Raw genomic sequence first — 20,197 nt, forward strand, 5'->3', positions numbered from 1 at the left:
CTGCATACAGTGCACACACCCCGCATACAGGGCACGCACACCCCGCATACACTGCACACACCCCGCATACAGGACGCGCACACCCCGCCTACACTGCACACACCCCACATACAAGGGTGCGCACACCCCGCATACAGTGCACACACCCCGCATACAGGGCGCACACCCCGCATACAGTTCGCACACCCCGGATACGGTGCGCACACCCTGCATACAGGATGCGCACACCCCGCATACAAGACACACACACCCTGCATACAGTGCATGGACGGGATTTGCAAGCCCAGCTCCTTCAAGTCACCTGTGACATTAAGGCAGAGACCCTTCGAGGTGTGAGGGGTCATATTTTGATAAATGTAGAAACACCGTATTCTCCACGGCAGCTAAGCAGCAGTCAGCCACTCGTTATGCCTGAAAACACATTGCCTCATTTAGTCTTTGAAGTCACTCTTGAGAAGTTAGGGCATGGATAATCCTTTCAGTCTCGCTCTTTCACCCAGGCTGGAGTGCAGTGGTGCGATCTCAGCTCACTGCAACCTCTGCCTCCCAGGTTCAAGCGATTCTCCTGCCTCAGTCTCCTGAGTATGTGGGATTACTGGCGTTCACCACCATGCCCAGCTAATTTTTGTATTTTTAGTAGAGACGGGATTTCATCATGTTAGTCAGGCTGGTCTCAAACTCCTGACCTCGTGATCCACCCACCTCGGCTTCCCAGAGTGCTGGGATTACAAGTGTGAGCCACCATGCCAGGCCGGATAATCCTTTTGATAGATGAGGAACCCCATTCCAGAGAGGCCAAGCAACGTGATTATAGCCACACAGCGAGGAAGGGGTCTGTGTGGTCCTGTCCAGTGTTTTGTTATCACGAACACCATGTGACTTAGGGTTAAAATGCAGGAGGCTTCCTTTAGGGATTTAGCCCACAAAGGACGGAAGCAGCCACAGTGGAACTCAGGTACAGGCCCCTCTTAGCTTCTGGCAGCTCACACGTGAGTGTGGACTGCGCTTTCCAGGCCTTGGCCTCCATGTGCCTGGGAATGGTCCCCATGTCTATTGAGTCCAGCAGTGCCTGCCCAGGAGGGTTCCTGAGCCCTGTAAGGGCAGGGCCTGCCTGGAGTCACATCAGCCTGATGCCCCAACTCCCCCACCAGGCGATGACTCCATGAGGACCTCACAGCTGAACGTGGGCACCTCCACGGACGTGTCGCTGAAGATCACTGAGAGTGATCTGAGCCAGCTGACCGCCAGCATCCGCGCCCCCTCGGGCAACGAGGAGCCCTGCCTGCTGAAGCGCCTGCCCAACAGGCACATTGGTGAGCAAGGGGCCTTGCGGGATGTCAGGGGTGGGGGCCCACGGGATGCTCTACCTGACACCCGCTTTCCACAGGGATCTCCTTCACCCCCAAAGAGGTTGGGGAGCATGTGGTGAGCGTGCGCAAGAGTGGCAAGCACGTCACCAACAGCCCCTTCAAGATCCTGGTGGGGCCGTCTGAGATCGGGGACGCCAGCAAGGTGCGGGTCTGGGGCAAGGGACTTTCCGAGGGCCACACGTTCCAGGTGGCAGAGTTCATCGTGGACACTCGCAATGCAGGTACCTCCTGCCCCCGAGACCTCCATTCCAGCGGGTGCCTCGAAGGCACTTGTCCTTCTGTCCTGCCCAGTACCCCGTTGGCCACACTCTCCTCCCCAGAACTTCCTGGCCAGTCTGTGTCAAGATTCGAATTCTGGGGCCCATTGGGGGACAGTGAATGGCTCCAGATTAGTTCTCTCACTTTTTTTTTTGAGATAGACTCTCACTCTGTCGCTTAGGCTGGAGTGCAGTGGTGCCATCTCAGCTCACTGCAGCCTCTGCCTCCCAGGTTCAAGCGATTCTTCAGCCTCAGCCTCCCAAGTAGCTGGGACTACAGGTGCATGCCACCATGCCCTGCTAATTTTTGTATTTTTAGTAGAGACAGGGTTTCACCATATTGGCCAGACTGGTCTCGAACTCCTGACCTCATGATCCGCCCACCTTGGCCTCCCCAAGTGCTGGGATTACAGGCGTGAGCCATGGCGCCTGACCAAGTTTTCTCACTTTTAAGAGAAACCTCAGCTGTCCTGAGTTTCTGTCTCTCCCTTGCTCACTGGAACTCAAGAGGCTTGCCTTAAGGAATTTTCCAGACCGCCTGTCCCACGGTGCCCCCATCTCCTCCCACTGAGTCATTTTTGTTAGTGGTCACTACACACATCAGGGGACCATTCTGGGTGGAGCCTCCATTCTGGGGAGAGCATTGTGGCTGGGCCAGCCTAGGACTGAGGGAGACATGTTCCTGGCTTTCCCCCAGGTTATGGCGGCTTGGGGCTGAGTATTGAAGGCCCCAGCAAGGTGGACATCAACTGTGAGGACATGGAGGACGGGACATGCAAAGTCACCTACTGCCCTACCGAGCCCGGCACCTACATCATCAACATCAAGTTTGCTGACAAGCACGTGCCTGGTAAGGCTCTGGGCAGAAGTCGGATGTCAAGAGACAGGGGAAGCCAGGAGGCCGGGGTCTGAGGTTCCTAACCCACCCTCTGTCCCCCCGCTGCAGGAAGCCCCTTCACTGTGAAGGTGACCGGCGAGGGCCGAATGAAGGAGAGCATCACCCGGCGTAGACAGGCGCCTTCCATCGCCACCATTGGCAGCACCTGTGACCTCAACCTCAAGATCCCAGGTAGAAGCCTGGAGGATCCTGGGTGGGCAGGTGGTGGGAGAGGGCTGGCCTGGGCCAGAGCCCACCTGTTGGGTCTCCACCCTCCACCCTGCTTCCTCACCCCTCGCTCTCACTTCCCTCCCTCACCCTGGCTCCTTTGCCCACACAGGGAACTGGTTCCAGATGGTGTCTGCCCAGGAGCGCCTGACGCGGACCTTCACGCGCAGCAGCCACACCTACACCCGCACGGAGCGCACGGAGATCAGCAAGACGCGGGGCGGGGAGACGAAGCGAGAGGTGCGGGTGGAGGAGTCCACCCAGGTCGGCGGGGACCCCTTCCCCGCTGTGTTTGGGGACTTCTTGGGCCGGGAGCGCCTAGGCTCCTTCGGCAGCATCACCCGGCAGCAGGAGGGTGAGCACTGCACGCTGGGCTGGCGGGATCCTCACGGCGGGATGGGAGGGTGCTGCCGGCCAGGCCTGACACTGGCAGACTGGCCCCGAAGACCAGGGCTGGTCTGAGCAGAGAAGGAGGTTTAACTGACGGGGTAGGGAAGGGCCAGGGCTCGAAAGAATCCCAGTGTTGCCCTGACATCCCCCAAACCCTGCAGGTGAGGCCAGCTCTCAGGACATGACTGCACAGGTGACCAGCCCATCAGGCAAGATGGAAGCCGCGGAGATCGTCGAGGGTGAGGACAGTGCCTACAGCGTGCGCTTTGTGCCCCAGGAGATGGGGCCCCACACGGTCGCTGTCAAGTACCGTGGCCAGCATGTGCCCGGCAGCCCCTTTCAATTCACTGTGGGGCCGCTGGGTGAAGGTGGTGCTCACAAGGTGCGGGCCGGAGGCACAGGGCTGGAGCGAGGCGTGGCCGGAGTGCCAGGTAAGGGGCAGGTGGCCAGGAGTGGGGACGAAGTCAGAGCAGCCAGTTTAAGGCGCGATGGTGCTGAAGAGTGCCCTACCTTCCCTCTGCTCAGCCGAGTTCAGCATCTGGACCCGAGAGGCCGGCGCTGGGGGCCTGTCCATTGCTGTGGAGGGTCCTAGTAAGGCAGAGATTGCATTTGAGGATCGCAAAGATGGCTCCTGCGGTGTCTCCTATGTCGTCCAGGAACCAGGTAGGCATCCACGCTGGCAGTGGGGGCTGGGCCTGCCTGACCTTCCAGACTGGGTTTCTGCTCACTGGCCAGGCAGAAGATGCCTGGGGCCACAGAACTCCCCTACCCGGGGTCCCTGCTCTTCCTCTGCCCCGTCTCCCTCCATCCCACACCCTCAGAAATGTGTGTCTGTCTCCAGGGCTGAGCGCTGACCCCGGAACCTGTCCTGGGATAAGGCTGGGGTGGGGAGGCTCCTACCCCACCAACCTCCATCCTGGGGCCTGTGCTGACTGGTTTCTTTCCCCAGGTGACTATGAGGTCTCCATCAAGTTCAATGATGAGCACATCCCAGACAGCCCCTTTGTGGTGCCCGTGGCCTCCCTCTCGGATGATGCTCGCCGTCTCACTGTCACCAGCCTCCAGGTTTGTGCCCAGGATGGGGGTGGAGAGTTTCTGCTACCTGAGAGATGGGCAGGAGTTGAGGACAGCAGGTCCATGGGGCCAGGGTTTTAGCAGTGACTTTGGAAAGGCCAGTTAGAAGTCCCTTCTCGGAAGGCACAAGGCAGGACCCTTGGGGATGGTGGGCTCCGTCCCTGTGGGCTCACCCCTGCACTGGGGCAGGCAAGGCCTCGTTCTGCCTTTCTCAAGGTGTGTCTGCCTGTCCTACTGCCACCTGCCATTTCTTTTTACAGTGTTCCACCTTTTTCTGTTCTAAGAATGCTGGATGCTAACATTTATGAGCATGAGAGTATAAAATCTATATAAACTAAGAGTAAACCAGTTTGCAGAGAGAGTGTGAGAGGCTCCTCCAAATCCAATGCCTACGGCCTGCAAAGCCTGGGCTGTGTCCTCTCTGGGTCCCTGGGGGACTGGCTTGCTTTCTCTTGCTGACTTCTAGAGAGGTAGTGTCTTCCTTTCATTCTGTCCTAAGGGACATGTGCAAGGCAGGCTCTCAGCAAGTCACACTGACACATGCAACCAGGGGCCAGGTGTCCAGGGGACATACTGTAAAGGAGCTTCTGCATAGGGGGCACAGAACAGGCCTCACCCCAGCTCCTCCTGCCCCCTGCCAGCTGCCCCTCAGGTGGTCACATTAGCTGGTCCAGAGCCCTTGTGCATCTCCTCCCACTCCTGAACCTGGCTCCCCCATGCAGGCTCCAGTTCCCTCCCCCAGAGCCCTTATAGGCTGCTTCTGGTCCTCCCTGTTGGTCCACTTCCTCCAGGAAGCTCTCCCAGGCCAGACCAGCCAAACTCAGCTTCCTACATCAGAGCTCTCCAGCACCCCAAGCTCACACAGACAATCAGGCACTGGCCCTCCACCCTCAGGCTGCTTCACACAAAGTGGGGCCCTTCCTTCCTCAGCCAGGACAGAGCACATCATCTCTCATCTCCCACACGCCAAGCACAGCTAGGATAGCAGGTGCATGTAGAGGATTGCATACCAGACCCTGGTTCCTCCTGCTCCCAGGCTGGACTGGCAGGAAGGGGCCAGGTTGGATGTGGGGTGGTGGTAGCCTCTGGGCTGAGCTTATAGTGAGCATGGTGTGGGGCTGCAGAAAAGACTGTTCCAGCCCTGGCCTCCCAGGAGTCTGAGCATCCTCCATGGCCTTTGCAGGAGACGGGGCTCAAGGTGAACCAGCCAGCATCCTTTGCAGTGCAGCTGAACGGCGCCCGAGGTGTGATTGATGCCCGGGTGCACACACCCTCGGGGGCCGTGGAGGAGTGCTATGTCTCTGAGCTGGACAGTGGTGAGCTGCCCCTGCCCCTGCCCCTGCCCACCCCCGACAGCTGGGGCCTTCTGGGAAGGGGAAGGGAAGGATGGAAGCTAAGCCACTAACCCTCTATCCACAGACAAGCACACCATCCGCTTCATCCCCCATGAGAATGGCGTCCACTCCATCGATGTCAAGTTCAACGGTGCCCACATCCCTGGAAGTCCCTTCAAGATCCGCGTTGGGGAGCAGAGCCAGGCTGGGGACCCAGGCTTGGTGTCAGCCTATGGTCCTGGGCTCGAGGGAGGCACTACTGGTGAGGGCCAGGAGCTGGGGAACAGGGTGACTTCTGGGGGTGCTTGGCCACTCACTAGTCTGGTGCTGCTTTGCTCCAGAGGCAGGGGCCCTGCTCCCTGAGCCAGGAGTCCTCACAGAGGCTGCCCAGGGAGCTGGGGCCCGGACCCTCTTGGGCCACAAGCCCCTCCCGCCCTCAGCCTTGCTCCCTCTGGCCCCCAGGTGTGTCATCAGAGTTCATCGTGAACACCCTGAACGCTGGCTCGGGGGCCTTGTCCGTCACCATTGATGGCCCCTCCAAGGTGCAGCTCGACTGTCGGGAGTGTCCTGAGGGCCACGTGGTCACTTACACTCCCATGGCCCCTGGCAACTACCTCATTGCCATCAAGTATGGTGGCCCCCAACACATCGTGGGCAGCCCCTTCAAGGCCAAGGTCACAGGTGAGTGCTGGCTCAGGGGAGGCCCACCCAGCCTGCAGCCCAGTACAGCCTGGAGGGCTCCAGTGCCCACCCACATCCAGGCCATAGTCTGCCCTAGACATCACGGTCAGTTACCAGGGATAGAGGTGGGCCTGGCTCCACACAGCACACACTCTGTGGAGCCTCGCGTGACCGTGTGCATATCCCATTCTTCCTCCCATCTTGGCCCTCCCTCCTTCATCTCTGGCCTTCGATGGCTCCTGAGGCTCTAGCGTCCCTTTCTTCCCTCCTGGCTTCCCAAATTCCCCAGCTCCAGGAAGACACAGTCAGTACTGAGCAAGCTCCCCTTCCCGGGGCTGTCTATAGGATGGGTTGGGTGGGTGTTCCTTTGCAAAGTGACTCTTACCCTGTGACTTGGCCTGAGTTCCCTACAAAGCCTGCCAGGATGAGGGACATAGCCCTCTGAGGCCCCAGCCCTAGGGTGAAGCATGAATTGGAACAGGCAGCTCCAGCCCTGGCAGGGAATGGGGCTGGGCTCCTAGAGTGGCCCTTGGAGGAATCTGGGGGAGCCCTGGATGTAGGCAGTGAGTCCCACCGGGTGGCAGCGCTGGCTGAGGGTCCCCTGCCTGGGGAACACCAGGAAGCCCTTCTGACCAGGTTTGTGCCCCTCCACCCGCCCCACAGGTCCGAGGCTGTCCGGAGGCCACAGCCTTCACGAAACATCCACGGTTCTGGTGGAGACTGTGACCAAGTCTTCCTCAAGCCGGGGATCCAGCTACAGCTCCATCCCCAAGTTCTCCTCGGATGCCAGCAAGGTGGTGACTCGGGGGCCTGGGCTGTCCCAGGCTTTCGTGGGCCAGAAGAACTCCTTCACCGTGGACTGCAGCAAAGCAGGCAGGTGGAGGGGGAGGGCGTCTTCTGGGATGGGAGCAAGATGCCATCTGGGAGCAGGGTGTGGGTTCCCGTCGGGGCCTCCCTGGTGTGAGCCCGGCCCTCTGCCTCCCTCTCCAGGCACCAACATGATGATGGTGGGCGTACACGGGCCCAAGACCCCCTGTGAGGAGGTGTACGTGAAGCACATGGGGAACCGGGTGTACAACGTCACCTACACCGTCAAGGAGAAAGGGGACTACATCCTCATCGTCAAGTGGGGCGATGAAAGTGTCCCTGGAAGCCCCTTCAAAGTCAAGGTCCCTTGAATCCCAGAAGTGCCTCCCCAGCTTTGGCCCCCACCTCCAGCCAAACACACATCACACACACACACACACACACACACACACACACGCCACACCCAGACACACGCATAGCATCAGACACTATAAACACCTGCCTTGGGGGTGAAGGCATAGCCTCCCCCCACACCGTGCCCCGGGGGTTGGAGGGCCTTGTCTGTTTCCGGACAGTGTCCCTCCCCGGGAATGTGACATGAGGGCTTACTGGGGCCAGGCTCAGAGACAGAGGCTGGGGCACAAGTGGGCTGAAGCCCTGAGTTTTCTGGCAGGGCTGACCAGTGGGGGAGCATTGTGTTGGGGGTGTCTGTGTGTGAGAGGTCACCCTCAAACTGCACTGCTGGCCAATCACCCTCCTGCCTCTGAGGACTTGGTCTGATCCCTCTGGTGGCTACAACCCCAGAGTTTTAAGGACTTGGAAAGGAAAATACAATCAGAGAAGAAAGACCCTGAAGCACCGCAGTGGCTTGGCACGGGGACTGGCCGAGCGGTGTGCACTCCGCCCAGGCCAGGCTTCCTGGGGGCCTGATTTCTCTCTTGCTGTCTCTTTTTTTAAAATGGTTGCACGTCTCTGCCCCACGGGGGGCCTTTTTTACACACTGCGAGGCCCAACTTTGTAGGGGAACTTTTGCACATGTCATGAGGCTCAGCTGGGAGCCGCTTAGGTGGAAAACTCCAAATAAAGTGCGGCTGTCGCAGACACTTGGCTGTTCTTTGCGTGCTGCCCTCTGGCCTGCCACATGAAAAACCCAGCCCTGGGGAGGCAGAGGCGACCTGGCTGTCCCCTGGAAGACTGACCCCAATCGAGGGGAAGATCCTGGAGTGGAAGTGAGGTCTGGGATGTTGGCAGATTGCTTGAAAGAAGCAGAAGCGGGGGCTCGTGGGAAGGGGTCCCAGCGGGAGGGTTTGTGGACAGTACAGGGTGTGGACACTTCTACAGTACTGCCCCAGGACCCCTGGGAGGCCAGTTTCAGTTCAGCCTGACCTCGAGGATGTTTTTCAAATTAAGACCTTAAAACTGAGCTCTGACTCAAACAGGAATATTCCTCAACCAGTAGGCAGGCAGAACCATGTGCAGACCCCGGCACCTTCCCTCCAGCTGGTTCCTGAATCAACCTGGGCTATTCCGTGCCCCGCTCCAGCACTGAGTTTGCACAGGGACTCCCTCCTGAACTCCTGCACTAGCCCTGTCCTGGCCAGCTCCCTCCAACCTCCCCTCCCTGCTGCAGCTTGAGGGGGGTGGTCACTTTAAAGAGAGTATGCCCCTCTCTGTGGCTCCCTCCTGCTCCAGAGTAAAGTCTCATCCTGACAAGGTCTCCAGGGTCCCCCAGGTTCAGACAGCAGTCTCTCCATCTGTATGAGTTGGGCAGCAAGCCCATTCCCCATTGTACCCTCCACCTCCAACCCCCCTTCACCACCTCTAGTTAACTGGGCACCCATGCTGTAATTTGGGCCCCTGCCCAGAAACACCCTTGCCTCCCCACCCTCTTCATCTTCCTGGCCAACGGGAAGTTTTCCTGGACCCCTCCCTGCCCCTCCTGGATCAGTGCCCCCAACTCCCAAACCGCCCTGGGACACATCTCTAGCTGCATTTACGACCCTGAACTGTGGCCACATATCCAGGGCTCTGCCACCAGACTGAGCTCCCTGGCCCTGGGTGTGAATGAATGAGTGAATGTGTATGAATGAATAAGTACATGAGCAGCTGAGTAGCTGCAGCAGGGCGAAGAAGACTTTCATTCAACTGATCCCACAACTCGACACACCTGGGCATTTCAGCACATGGTGGTGGGCCTAGCAGAAAAACCCACAAGGCCCCAACTCCTAATCCCTGACCTCCCTACCTCTTCATTTAACAGCCTCTCTGCTTCCTCCCTCCTTCATACCCTCCCACACACCCCTCCTCCCTCGCTGCTCTCCCTCCCCCTCATCCCTAGATGAGCTACTTTCCCGCTGGCCCCTCAGCTTGGGCTGCCTCCACCTGTGTGTGGCTCATATGCTCACAGACCTCGAGCCTGTCTGCTTCCAGCCAGCCAGTGTGTCCCTGGGTGCTGGCACTTATAGGCCCTTCCTCATTAATCCTAACTCATAACAGCCCTGTGAGGTGGGGCTACTACCATCTGAAGAAACCAAGGCCCTGGGAATGTCAGTGATGAGTCCAAAACCATACCTCTAAGTAGTGGGGCAGAGATTGAAACCCAGGTGTGCCTGAATCCCAAGCTTATCACACATGCAATCGCTACAGCAGACCACCTGCACATCTCAAGTACTCTGAACTCACAAACCCCACGCCAGACACTGGGAGTGCTGGTTTGTTAAAAGGGAGGAGCCGGGCGCGGTGGCTCAGGCCTGTAATCCCAGCACTTTGGGAGGCTGAGGCACTCAGATCACCTAAGGTTGGGGGTTCGAGACCAGCCAGACCAACATGGAGAAACCCCATCTCACTACAAATACAAAAAATTAGCCGAGTGTGGTGGTGCACACCTGTAATCCCAGCTACTCGGGAGGGTGAGGCAGGAGAATCACTTGAACTTGGGAGGTGTTTTGAAACTTCATCTCAAAAAAAAAAAAGGGAGGAGGAAAGAGTGGCCCCTTCCTCTTCAGCCTGCTCATCTCACAGAGGTCACTTTCCCCGGAATGTTACTCCCATCCATGTGCTGCACAGGCCAGAAACCTGTAAGTCACCCAGGTCTCTCTATCTCACTCCCCAAACACATCCACTATGAAACCAGTTTTGTCCTAGCTATCTAAATATTTCTCAGCTCTCTCAGCTCTACATACTTCTCTGCATTTCCCTTATTACCACCTGAGTCTGGCCACCATCATCTCTCACAATGGCTCCTAATTTGGTTCCTCCTCCCTCAGTTTCATCTCTGCACACAGCACAGTCACAGTAACTGACAGCTGTAAAACATGTTTGGCGACAGCACTCTCTTGCTTGAAATCCCTCAGCAGCTTCAGAATAACTCTGTCCTCAGGAGAACTTCCAGATCCGTTTTTTTTGTTGTTGTTGTTTTGTTTTTTTTTTAAGACAGTCTCGCTCTGTCACCCAGGATGGAGTGCAGTGATGCCATCTCAGCTTACTGCAACCTCCCTTGCTCCGTTTCAAGTGATTGTCCTGCCTCAGCCTCCCATGTAGCTGGGACCACAGGTGCACATCACCTCACTGGGTTAATTTTTTTGGTATTTTTAGTGGAGCTGGGTTTTCGCCATGTTGGCCAAGCTGGTCTGAAACTCCTGACTTCAGGTGATCTGCCCACCTCAGCCTCCCGAAGTGTGGGATTATAGACGTGAGCCATCACATCTGGGCTGCAGATCCCTTTTTTTTTGAGACAGGATCTTGCTCTGCCACTCAGGCTTAAGTGCAGTGCCCTGATCATAGCTCACTGTAACCTTGAATTCCCGGGTTGAAGTGAGCCGTGCTACCTCAGCCTCTCAAGTAGCTAAAACTACAAGTGTGCACCATCATGCCTGGCTAATTTTTTTTTTTTTTTGAGACAGACTCTCGCTCTGTCACCCAGGCTTGAGTGCAATGTTGCAATCTAGGCTCACTGCAACCTCCACCTCCTGTGTTCAAGCAATTCTCCTGCCTCAGCCTCCCAAATAGCTGGGATTAGAGGCACCCGTGACCACTCCTGGCTAATTTTTTGTATTTTTAGTAGAGATGGGGTTTTGCCATGTTGGCCACGGTAGTCTCAAACTCCTGACCTCAGGTGATCCACCCGCCTCAGCCTCCCAAAGTGCTGGGATTACAGGCATGAGACACCCCACATGCCCAGCCTACCTGGCTAATTTTTAAAATGTTTTGTAGAGACAGGGTCTCACTATGTTGCCCAGGCTGGTCTCCAACTCCTGAGCTCAAGTGATCCTCCCCCATCTCGGGAGCACTCCCAAAGTGCTGGGATTACAGGTGAGGCACCATGCCCAGCCTTACCAATTCTTTAACTTTCCCTGAAGGCCATATGCTCTCTAGTCAGATATGCCTTTGCATATACTGTTCCTTTGCCTAGAACACCTTCTTGTCCTCATTTCTATCCCCTTCATCCTGCAGGTCCTTCAGGTCTCAGCTTAGATGTGAAGCAAGCTTCTGGGGGAAGGGTTCTTTGGATGCCCCCTCTCTCCATAGGTTAGTTACCATGGATGTGTGCTTCCATATACTTCTCACATTCTAACAATTAACACACAGCTTTGTTATCGCCTGTTCCCTTGACTTTCCCCCTCACTAGACAGTATCATCACTAACTTCTGCATTCCTTTAATTGAACAGATGTGTACGAGTTGTTAACTATATGTCATACATACATACACGATAAAGACCCAGGCCCTGCCCTTGAGAACAGTAACTGCGTCTCTTCTCTGGGGTCTCGGCGTTTAACAGTGCCAGGTTCAAAGCGCTTGTTTAACGAATGAACCAAAGAAGGAGTGAATGAACGAATGAATTCCTACGAAGGACGTCGTGCCGCGCAGCCTTCTGGGAACCGTAGTCCCCTGGTTCTGGCTTGTCTTTACGGCGCAGGCGTATTCACATTGAGGCTGTGTTGCTGTTAATGCGCATGTCCCCGGAGGCGGCTGGGAGAACTGCGCATGCCCGAAGTGGGGTGAGGCGGACAGGGAGCCGCACGGCGGAGGCGGGGCTTCGGTGGCTTCTGGTGCTCTGGCGTGATCTCTGCCTGGCTGCGGGGATGGCGGGGAGGGGGAAGCTCATCGCAGTGATCGGAGACGAGGACACGGTGACTGGTTTCCTGCTGGGCGGCATAGGAGAGCTTAACAAGAACCGCCACCCCAATTTCCTGGTGGTGGAGAAGGATACAACCATCAATGAGATCGAAGACACTTTCCGGTACGGTAGCCCCGCGAGACCTGAACGGGCCCTTCTGCTGCCGGCTGGAGTGCGGGGCGAGGGCGGAGGTGGCCCGGGGACCGAGGCGTGAGGCCCGGACTCGGGTAGGGGGAGGGTCTTGGAAGTCCGCCCGCCCTTCCGGAGCGGAGGCCTCCGCGCCCCAAGTTCCCGTTTGGGACTCTGGGGGACCGAAGCTGTATCAGGTCCACGAGCTCACCTCTCACATGATCGTGTGTCAGGAAAAAAGGGGAACAGAGCTCGTGACGGGCACCGCCCGTCAGCACAACCTGTCCCTGTCCATGGCTGAGCGTTCAGAGCGCCCAGTCCCCGGCGACTGCCAACCTGGACGCCTGTTCCCAAGTAGGGCTCGGCTCTTTTGCAAGTTGCCCCTGCAACTTGCGGGGACAACATCCCCGCATCCCCGATGAGCACCTAGGCAGTGGGTTCGGACTTTATTCTGATTTCCCGTCCTTTAGAGGCTTACCATCGACCTGTAAGGCAGGGGTGATTTTGTCCTGCTTACAGGTGAGAAAACTAAACCTCGGAGAGGTTAAGGCACACACCAAAGTCACGAGTCGGCAAAGGCAGAGCTGGAATTTGAACCCAATCCCAACCCTTTCTGCCTCTGGTAAGCCAGGTACACACTCTGCAGCTCTCCTCAGTCGGCCTCGGAATTTCCCTTTGGTCCTGAGCACAGTAGGCAGAAAATATCAGGACTGTGAGAGCCTTCTGCTACAATTTGCACTCAAGCCCTCACTCCCTGCCTTAGGTCAGGCATGCCTAAGTGTCGTCGAAGGCATGCCTTTAATCCACCTGGTGTCCTGGTGTCTGGAATTGAGGATACCAGCCGCCTCCTATTCTTTCCCTCACCTCATCTCCAGGGCCCCTGTACCTTGCCACTCACCTGTTTCCCTCTAAGCAGCCCAGCCCAGGGCTGCCGGCTGAGACTGGTTCTTGCTGCCTGGGGTATGGTAGGCCCTGACCTGGGAGGCTGTTATCTGCCGATCTCTAAGCTGTCTGGTAAAGTGACCCAAGTTGTCATGGGAGAAGGACAAATTTTACTTCAAGAATTTTCCATGTTTCCAACCAAAAGGGACCTCAGAGAACAAATCTAACCCAGTGACTGGCAGGGGGTGGGTGCTCAGTAAATAATTTTTAACTGGTAAATAAACAAATGAGGCTGGTGTAGTGGCTCACACTTGTAATCCCAGCACTTTTGGAGGCCGAAGTGGGTGGATCACTTGAGGTCAGGAGTTTGAGACCAGCCTGACGATTATGGTAAACCCCGTTTCTACTAAAAATACAAAAATTAGCCAGGCGTGTTGGTGGGTGCCTGTAATCCCACCTACTCAGGAGACTGAGGCAGGAGAATCGCTTGAACCCAGGAGGTGGAGGTTGCAGTGAGCAGAGATCGCACCACTGCACTCTGGCCTGGGCGACAGAGGGAGACCTGCCTCAAAAAAATAAAATAAATGAATAATGGGTGGGTGATCACAGGAGACGAGGATCACAAGGCCAGGTTCTTTTTGTGGAGAAAGTGTGATTCCCTCATCACCGAGTGTCATCTTCGTAGCTTCCTTTCATCATGCCAAACCTTCCCTCGGACTCCTCTGCCACCCTCATCATCTAGATCTTGAGGCCTTCAGTAGTCTCATCAGCCCTAGTTTTAAAAAATTTAGTTTTTTCCATGGCCTTGTTTATTTAAAAAAATAAGTTTGTTTTCTTTTTAAAAGTTAATGTGTCTTCTGTTTATTGTTTTTGCTTTTTGAGATGGAGTGTTGCACTGTCACCCAGGTTGGAGTGCAATGGCGCAATCTCGGCTCACTGCAACCTCTGCCTCCTGGGTTCACGTGATTCTCCTGCCTCAGCCTCCCAAGTAGTTGGGATTACAGGCGCCCGCCACCACACCTGGCTAATTTTTTTGTATTTTTAGAGAGACGGGGTTTCGCTGTGTTGGCCAGACTGGTCTCAAACATCTGACCTCGTGATCTGCCCACCTTAGCCTCTAAAAGTGCTGGGATTACAGGCGTGAGCCACCACGCCCGGCCTAATGTGTCTTTTTCTTTTTTCTTTTTTTTTTGCTGAGTCAGGGTATCACTCCTGTCACCCAGGCTGGAGTGCAGTGGAGTGTTCACAGCTCACTGCAGCCTCGACTTCCCAGGCTCAAGTGATTCCCCCACCTCAGCCTCCCAAGTAGCTGGGGCTACAGCCTCCCAAGTAGTTGGCACGTGCCGCTACATCCAGCCAATTTTTGTATTTTGTGTGTGTGTGTGTATTTTTTGTAGAGACAGGGTCTCACTATGTGGCCCATTTTGGTCTCAAATTCTTGGGTTCAAGCGATCCACCTGCCTCAGCCTCCCAAAGTGCTGGGATTACAGGTATAAGCCATCAAACCCAGCCTTTGGTATCTGCACATAAAAAGGGATCTGCGTACATATAATCTTATCCTCCCCCTTCCTGACACCGTCACCACATGTTGAATACACTCTTGTGCACCCTTATTAATCTTCATTACTAGCTCACTTGGAAGCCTTCTAGGCAGTGTTGTAGAAGCCAAGCCTAATGAACATGACCCTCCGCTTTGGGATGAAATTGATTCTAGGTGGGGTTGAGAGAGTGTTGAGCATAGCAGCCTTTTCCCTTGTCTTCTGTGCCCTCTGGGCCATGCTTATTCCCTTCTATAGCCCAGCCCAACCACTTGGCTGTCCTGAACTTCCTCCTCATCTCTCCCCACAGGCAGTTTCTACACCGGGACGACATTGGCATCATCCTCATCAACCAGTACATTGCAGAGATGGTGCGGCACGCCCTGGATGCCCACCAACACTCCATCCCAGCTGTCCTGGAGATCCCCTCCAAGGAACACCCGTATGACGCCGCCAAGGACTCCATCCTGCGCAGGGCCAGGGGCATGTTCACTGCCGAAGACCTTCGCTAGGGGACTCCTCACAGCCCTCAACCCTTCCCTCATTTCCAGGCCTCTCCCCAGCCTTGCCATCAGCCTCTTTACATTTTGAGCCTCTGATTTCCAATTCCTTGCCCCTTCCCACTCCATAAAGAGGCTAAGTGAGGCACTTCTAGGTTGCTGGGGCTCTGCTGTAAAATCAAGGCTGGTTAAGGAACAGGAGCCTGACCATCTTCTGTCCACTACCTCTCCCCTGTGCTGTTACACGGTGTCATTGTTGATGTTAAATTAAAGTCATATTACTGCTTCTCTCCGAACTGGGGCTGGGTGCTGGAAAGGACATGTGTGGGTGAGGCTGTGGGGCAGATTTGATTGGCAAGGATGCACAAGGTGCTGCTAAAGATGGGCATGGAAGAGCTGGCCCAGGAAGACTATGTTGGGAGGCAGAACTCAGGGACCGGTCCTCAGATCAGAGAAGACCAGCTCTGGGTGGGGCAGAGTAGGAGGCCTTGAGCCCAGCCCCTGCCTCCACCTTGCTCGCCATTGGGCTGGGAAGGGGGCCCAACACAAAGGACAGAAGCAGAAAGCACCAGAAACCTGGGATCCTGTGACACCAGATCCCACATGGGCCCTGTAGGGGGTGTGGGGAACAGGGCTCTTAGTTGACCTGGGCCCTGGGCTGTCTCAGGAAGCCAGGCTCATGAGGTCTGCTGGGGGCATGGCAGGTAGAACCCTGGCCCTGTGTGAGGTGAGGCATGGTTGCCAGGTGACGGTGCCAGGGTAGCCACCCACCATCAGAAGCACTCTGCTTGCTGTGCTCTCCCCTCAGCTGCAGCTACCCCGGTGCCGCTCCTTCCCGGCCACCATGGCACGGCAGCTCAACATGGACACGGTGCGGCAGAACTTCTGGAAGGAGGAATATCTGAGGGAAAAGATGTTGCGCTGTGAATGGTACCGCAAGTATGGGTCGATGGTGAAGGCCAAGCAGAAGGCTAAGGCTGCAGCCCGCCTGCCCCTCAAACTGCCCACCCTGTACCCCAAAGCCCCACTCTCACCCCCACCCGCCCCCAAGTCTGCCCCTTCCAAGGCACCCAGCCCTGTCCCAGAGGCTCCTTTTGAGGCAGAAATGTACCCAGTACCACCTGCCACCCGAGCCCTGCTGTATGAAGGCATCTCCCACGACTTCCAGGGGCGCTATCGCTACCTCAACACTCGAAAACTGGACATGCCAGAGACGCGATACCTCTTCCCCATCACCACCAACTTCATGTATGGCTGGCAGCTGGGTGAGCCCAACCTCTTGGAAATTAACTCACCTCAAAGACAGAGCACCTGCCATGTGCCAGGGAGTGGACATCCTAGTGAAGGAACCAGACCATAAACAGAGCAAGGAGATGGCCAAGGACACATTCCACAGAACTAGGGAGTCACAGTGGGCAGGGAGGCAGGGGACGTGGGCTGCTATTTATTGGATTGTCAGGAAAGGCCTTTCTGAGGACCCAAGGCTGAGAGCCAGATGATAAGAATGGGTTTGGATTTTATTGGTGTGCAGGGAAGCCAATGGAGGGTTCTAAACAGGTTTCAAGAGTGACACTGATGAACTTTTTAAAAAGTCACTGTAGGCCAGGCACGGTGGCTCACGCCTGTAATCCCATCACTTTGGGAGGCCAAGGCGGGTGGATCACGAGGTCAGGAGATTGAGACCATCCTGGTTAACACAGTGAAACCCTGTCTCTACTAAAAATAAAAAAAATTAGCCGGATGTGGTGGCGTCCTCCTGTAGTCCCAGCTCCTCAGAAGGCTGAGGCAGGAAAATCGCTTGAACCCAGTAGGCGGCGGTTGCAGTAAGCCAAGATCATGCCACTGAACTCCAGCATGGGCAATGGAGTGAAACTCCGTCTCAAAAAAAAAAAGTCACCCTGGTCTATATGTAGGCAGTGGCTTTTTTAGGGGAAATTGTGGAATCTGGCATGTGAGAGTGGGCATCTGTTTTGTTACCCTGTGGTAGTGGCTTGAGGGATCAGCAATAGAGCTGGAATCAATTCAGGATGTTTTGTAGGAAGACTCAGTGGAACTCACCCACGGATAGAATGTGAGAATAAGGGGAAGAGAAGAGAGATCAATGGTGACACCTGGGTGTTTAGCTAAAGCTGCAGTGACAGGGAAGACTGGAATCATGCATGAACAGGTCCTATTTAACCATGCGTGTTTGGCCATCTTATGCTTCAAGTGTCTATAGGGTGGCTCTACCTGTAAGTCTGGATTGAAGTCAGAGCTGAAGATGCAAATTTGCAAATTCATAGGTCATTTGAATATAGGTGCTTTTGTGTGTGTGTGTGTGTGTGTGTGTGTGTGTGTGTGTGTGACGAACTCTTGCTCTGTTGCCCAGGCTGTAGTGCATTGGCTCAATCTCAGTTCACTGCAACCTCCGCCTCCCGGGTTCAAGCAATTCTCCTGCCTCAGCCTCCTGAGTAGCTGGGACTACAGGTGCACACAACCATGCCCAGCTAATTTTTGTATTTTTAGTAGAGATAGGGTTTCACAATATTGGCCAGGCTGGTCTCGAACTCCTGACCTCGTTATCTACCTACCTCAGGCTCCCCACTGCTCTTGACCTATAGGTGCTATTTAAATCCATGAGATCACCTGGGGAGCTCAAGTTGCTGGAATCTGACAGGAGTGGGGACAGGAGGGCTGAGCCAGAGGCGGGTACAGGATGGCATTGGCAGGAAGCCTGTCCATCTAGGCTTGAGTCTTTTTTCTGTGAGGTTGAGTCAAGGCCATCAGCTGGGAGGATGCCAAGCTCAGGCAGTGGAGTAGTTGGAGATGAAGCGGAAAGGTGTGGAACAGGCTTGTGCCAGAGAGGGTTGCTGGGCAATGTTGCTATCTGCTCATGAATGTCAAATGAGGCTCCCCAGCCCTGTGTCCTCCAGCTGCTTGAGTGTCTGGCAGAAAAGGTGGATGGCTGGGGATCAACTCAGCTGAGATTTTACCCCCAAACACCACTTTCCCCCAGGGCCCTACAGGGGAAGTCAGGAAAGTAACTTTCTAATAAAAGGAGGAGGCAAGTCCTAGAAGTGAGGAGCAGGAGGCAGAAGGAAGCCCCATCTCTCCACAAGTGACAAGCAGGCCTAGGTGGCCCCCCACACGGCAGGTAGAGGATCCTGAAGCTGGGGTAATGGCAGATGACTGCTGTATCTGGCATCCAGTCAGCTCCCAGTATTTGCCCGTAGCTCCCACACCTCCAAAGTATTTTCTGTTTCTTCCCACAAAGCGGCTACTCCACTGACGGATTCCTAGGGCTGTGCAGAACGACAGGGCTCCCATGATCTGCTGACCTTCCCTCAGGAACCCACACTTGGCCTCTAATTCTTTTCCCAGGCCCCCCAGTGAAGCAAGAACTGGTCTCCTGCAAGATGTGCCGCATTGAGTCATTCTTCCGCAAGAACGGGGCTTTCGCACTACTGGATCCCAGGGACCTGGCCCTCTGACCATTGGCCAGGCATGGGCTTAGGGGAAGGAAGAAAAAATAACGGGCCTCCTGGTGGGGCAAAGCTGCTGTGTGTCTGCTGCTCTCTGTTCTCTCTGGCTCTGCATTCAGGCGTTTCTGAAACTATCTCTGACCTGCAAGTTGCCCGCTTTTCCTGTAACTTTCTCTCTTTTTTTTTAATTAAAAAAAATTTTTTTTAAATTTGAGATGGAGTTTCGCTCTTGTTGCCCAAGGCTGGAGTGCAATGGTGTGATCTTGGCTCACTGAAACCCCCGCCTCCCGGGTTCACGCGATTCTCCTGCCTCAGCCTCCCAAGTAGCTGGGATTACAGGCATGTGCCACCACGCCCTGCTAATTTTGCATTTTTAGTAGAGATGGGGTTTCTCCATGTTGGTCAGGCGGTCTTGAACTCCCGACCTTACGTGATCCACCCACCTCGGCCTCCAAAGTGCTGGGATTACGGCGTGAGCCACTGCAAACCCTTATCTCTTTAATCATCCTTTTGAGGGCACAGCAATGACCAGAGGGGGCTGGGAAGAGCGAGCACTACTCTGCAGGCACGGGATCCTTGGCGACAGGGGGCCACAGTAGCTCCTGGAAGTTCTGGGTGTTCCTGGGGAGAAAACGGCCTGTCATCTCAGAGGCCGGGGAAAGCGGACTCCTGCCACCGCCACACCCCTCCCTGCCAGCCCCTCACCTGGCCCCGAGGGCCCGCAGCCCCCCGGTCCTCTCCCGATGCGTCTGCTCCACGCAGGGCGCGCCGCGGCCCGGTCGCATCCTCCTGGCGGTGCAGAGCGCTGAGCGTCCGCGGCTCGGTGGGACCGGAGGGCAACACCTGGCATACCCGCCCCTCCCGCCCCGCCCGAGTCACTGCCAGAGTGCGGTGCGCGCACTTCAAAGGGACCCGAGCGCGCCAAGCTCGACCCCAGCCCGGCTCAGGCTCCTTGTGGCCGCTTTTTGGGGGGTCTTGCCTGTGGAGGGAGTTGAGCCGCGCTGGGCGGGAGCCCCAGGGGATGAACCCGGCAGTGGCGGTTCCTTGCAATGTGGAGGCATTCCAGGACCTGCAGAGGCGGCAGTCAGCGTCCGACCGCCCTCGGTGTCCCGCCCGCCCCAGGCAGGCCCAGATCCCGGCGCGTGGACGCACCCGGAGCCGCTGCTGCTCACGGTCCCGCCGGCGCCGCCGCCTGGCCGCGCTGTGCATCTCCAGCAGCCTCTGCAGAGCCGCCTCCTGCTGCGCCGCGCTCACGCCCGCTGGCGCCTTGGGCCTGCCGGGGGGCGCCGGCCACGCGGCCTTCGAGGCCTTGGGAAGCTCAGGGCAGCTGCCCCGACCCCGGAGGTCACCCGGAAGCCGAGCCGAGCCCACCTCCTGCTCCCCCGGGCCGGGGCCTGCTCCAGGGCCCTGCAGCCCGTGCGGATCGCGCTCCAGGCCTGGGGGCCCCCAGAGAGCCGCGGGGAGCCCCTCCTGCCCGGATACCTCGGCGCGCAGGGTCGCCGGCATCATGGCTCCGAGACCTGGGAGCCGCCGCCGGGCCGCAAGCCTCGG

General features: G+C 56.5%; 3 protein-coding genes across 5 annotated transcripts in view; all 3 read left to right on the top strand.

Moving 5' to 3' along the window:
* The window catches only part of FLNC (filamin C), a 29,560-nt gene extending 21,439 nt beyond the window's left edge, over positions 1 to 8,121 (top strand). For all 3 annotated transcript variants that reach the window (XM_017549522.2, XM_017549525.2, XM_017549523.2), the window contains 13 exons: positions 1,152 to 1,313; positions 1,388 to 1,591; positions 2,325 to 2,477; positions 2,574 to 2,696; positions 2,845 to 3,087; positions 3,284 to 3,553; positions 3,648 to 3,785; positions 4,072 to 4,187; positions 5,380 to 5,512; positions 5,616 to 5,792; positions 5,993 to 6,211; positions 6,875 to 7,084; positions 7,202 to 8,121. In XM_017549522.2, the coding sequence (XP_017405011.1) occupies positions 1,152 to 1,313; positions 1,388 to 1,591; positions 2,325 to 2,477; positions 2,574 to 2,696; positions 2,845 to 3,087; positions 3,284 to 3,553; positions 3,648 to 3,785; positions 4,072 to 4,187; positions 5,380 to 5,512; positions 5,616 to 5,792; positions 5,993 to 6,211; positions 6,875 to 7,084; positions 7,202 to 7,389 (2,336 nt within the window). In that variant the 3' untranslated portion in view covers positions 7,390 to 8,121. The remainder of the gene's footprint in view (positions 1 to 1,151; positions 1,314 to 1,387; positions 1,592 to 2,324; positions 2,478 to 2,573; positions 2,697 to 2,844; positions 3,088 to 3,283; positions 3,554 to 3,647; positions 3,786 to 4,071; positions 4,188 to 5,379; positions 5,513 to 5,615; positions 5,793 to 5,992; positions 6,212 to 6,874; positions 7,085 to 7,201) is intronic.
* Positions 8,122 to 11,960: 3,839 nt separating this feature from the next.
* On the top strand, positions 11,961 to 15,478 carry ATP6V1F (ATPase H+ transporting V1 subunit F). The gene is made up of 2 exons (XM_017549528.2): positions 11,961 to 12,259; positions 14,996 to 15,478. The coding sequence occupies exons 1-2, from the start codon at positions 11,967 to 11,969 to the stop codon at positions 15,195 to 15,197; spliced, it is 495 nt and encodes a 164-aa protein (XP_017405017.1). The 5' UTR covers positions 11,961 to 11,966; the 3' UTR covers positions 15,198 to 15,478.
* A 140-nt stretch (positions 15,479 to 15,618) lies between these two features.
* On the top strand, positions 15,619 to 18,723 carry ATP6V1FNB (ATP6V1F neighbor). Its single transcript, XM_017549526.2, has 2 exons — positions 15,619 to 16,450; positions 18,546 to 18,723. Exons 1-2 carry the CDS (start codon positions 16,030 to 16,032, stop codon positions 18,653 to 18,655), a joined length of 531 nt encoding a protein of 176 aa, XP_017405015.1. The 5' UTR covers positions 15,619 to 16,029; the 3' UTR covers positions 18,656 to 18,723.
* The last annotated feature ends 1,474 nt before the right edge of the window (positions 18,724 to 20,197 follow it).

The sequence above is a fragment of the Cebus imitator genome, unplaced genomic scaffold (genome assembly GCF_001604975.1).
Source record: "Cebus imitator isolate Cc_AM_T3 unplaced genomic scaffold, Cebus_imitator-1.0 Scaffold219, whole genome shotgun sequence".
NCBI classification, from domain to species: domain Eukaryota; kingdom Metazoa; phylum Chordata; class Mammalia; order Primates; family Cebidae; genus Cebus; species Cebus imitator.

Bases quoted from the DNA above. Each gene is read 5' to 3' on its own strand.
- ATP6V1F (XM_017549528.2), top strand. From the start codon at position 11,967: ATGCGCATGTCCCCGGAGGCGGCTGGGAGAACTGCGCATGCCCGAAGT. The intron at 12,260-14,995 runs GTACGGTAGCCC...CTCTCCCCACAG, and splicing joins GAGATCGAAGACACTTTCCG to GCAGTTTCTACACCGGGACG.
- ATP6V1FNB (XM_017549526.2), top strand. From the start codon at position 16,030: ATGGCACGGCAGCTCAACATGGACACGGTGCGGCAGAACTTCTGGAAG. The intron at 16,451-18,545 runs GTGAGCCCAACC...TTCTTTTCCCAG, and splicing joins CATGTATGGCTGGCAGCTGG to GCCCCCCAGTGAAGCAAGAA.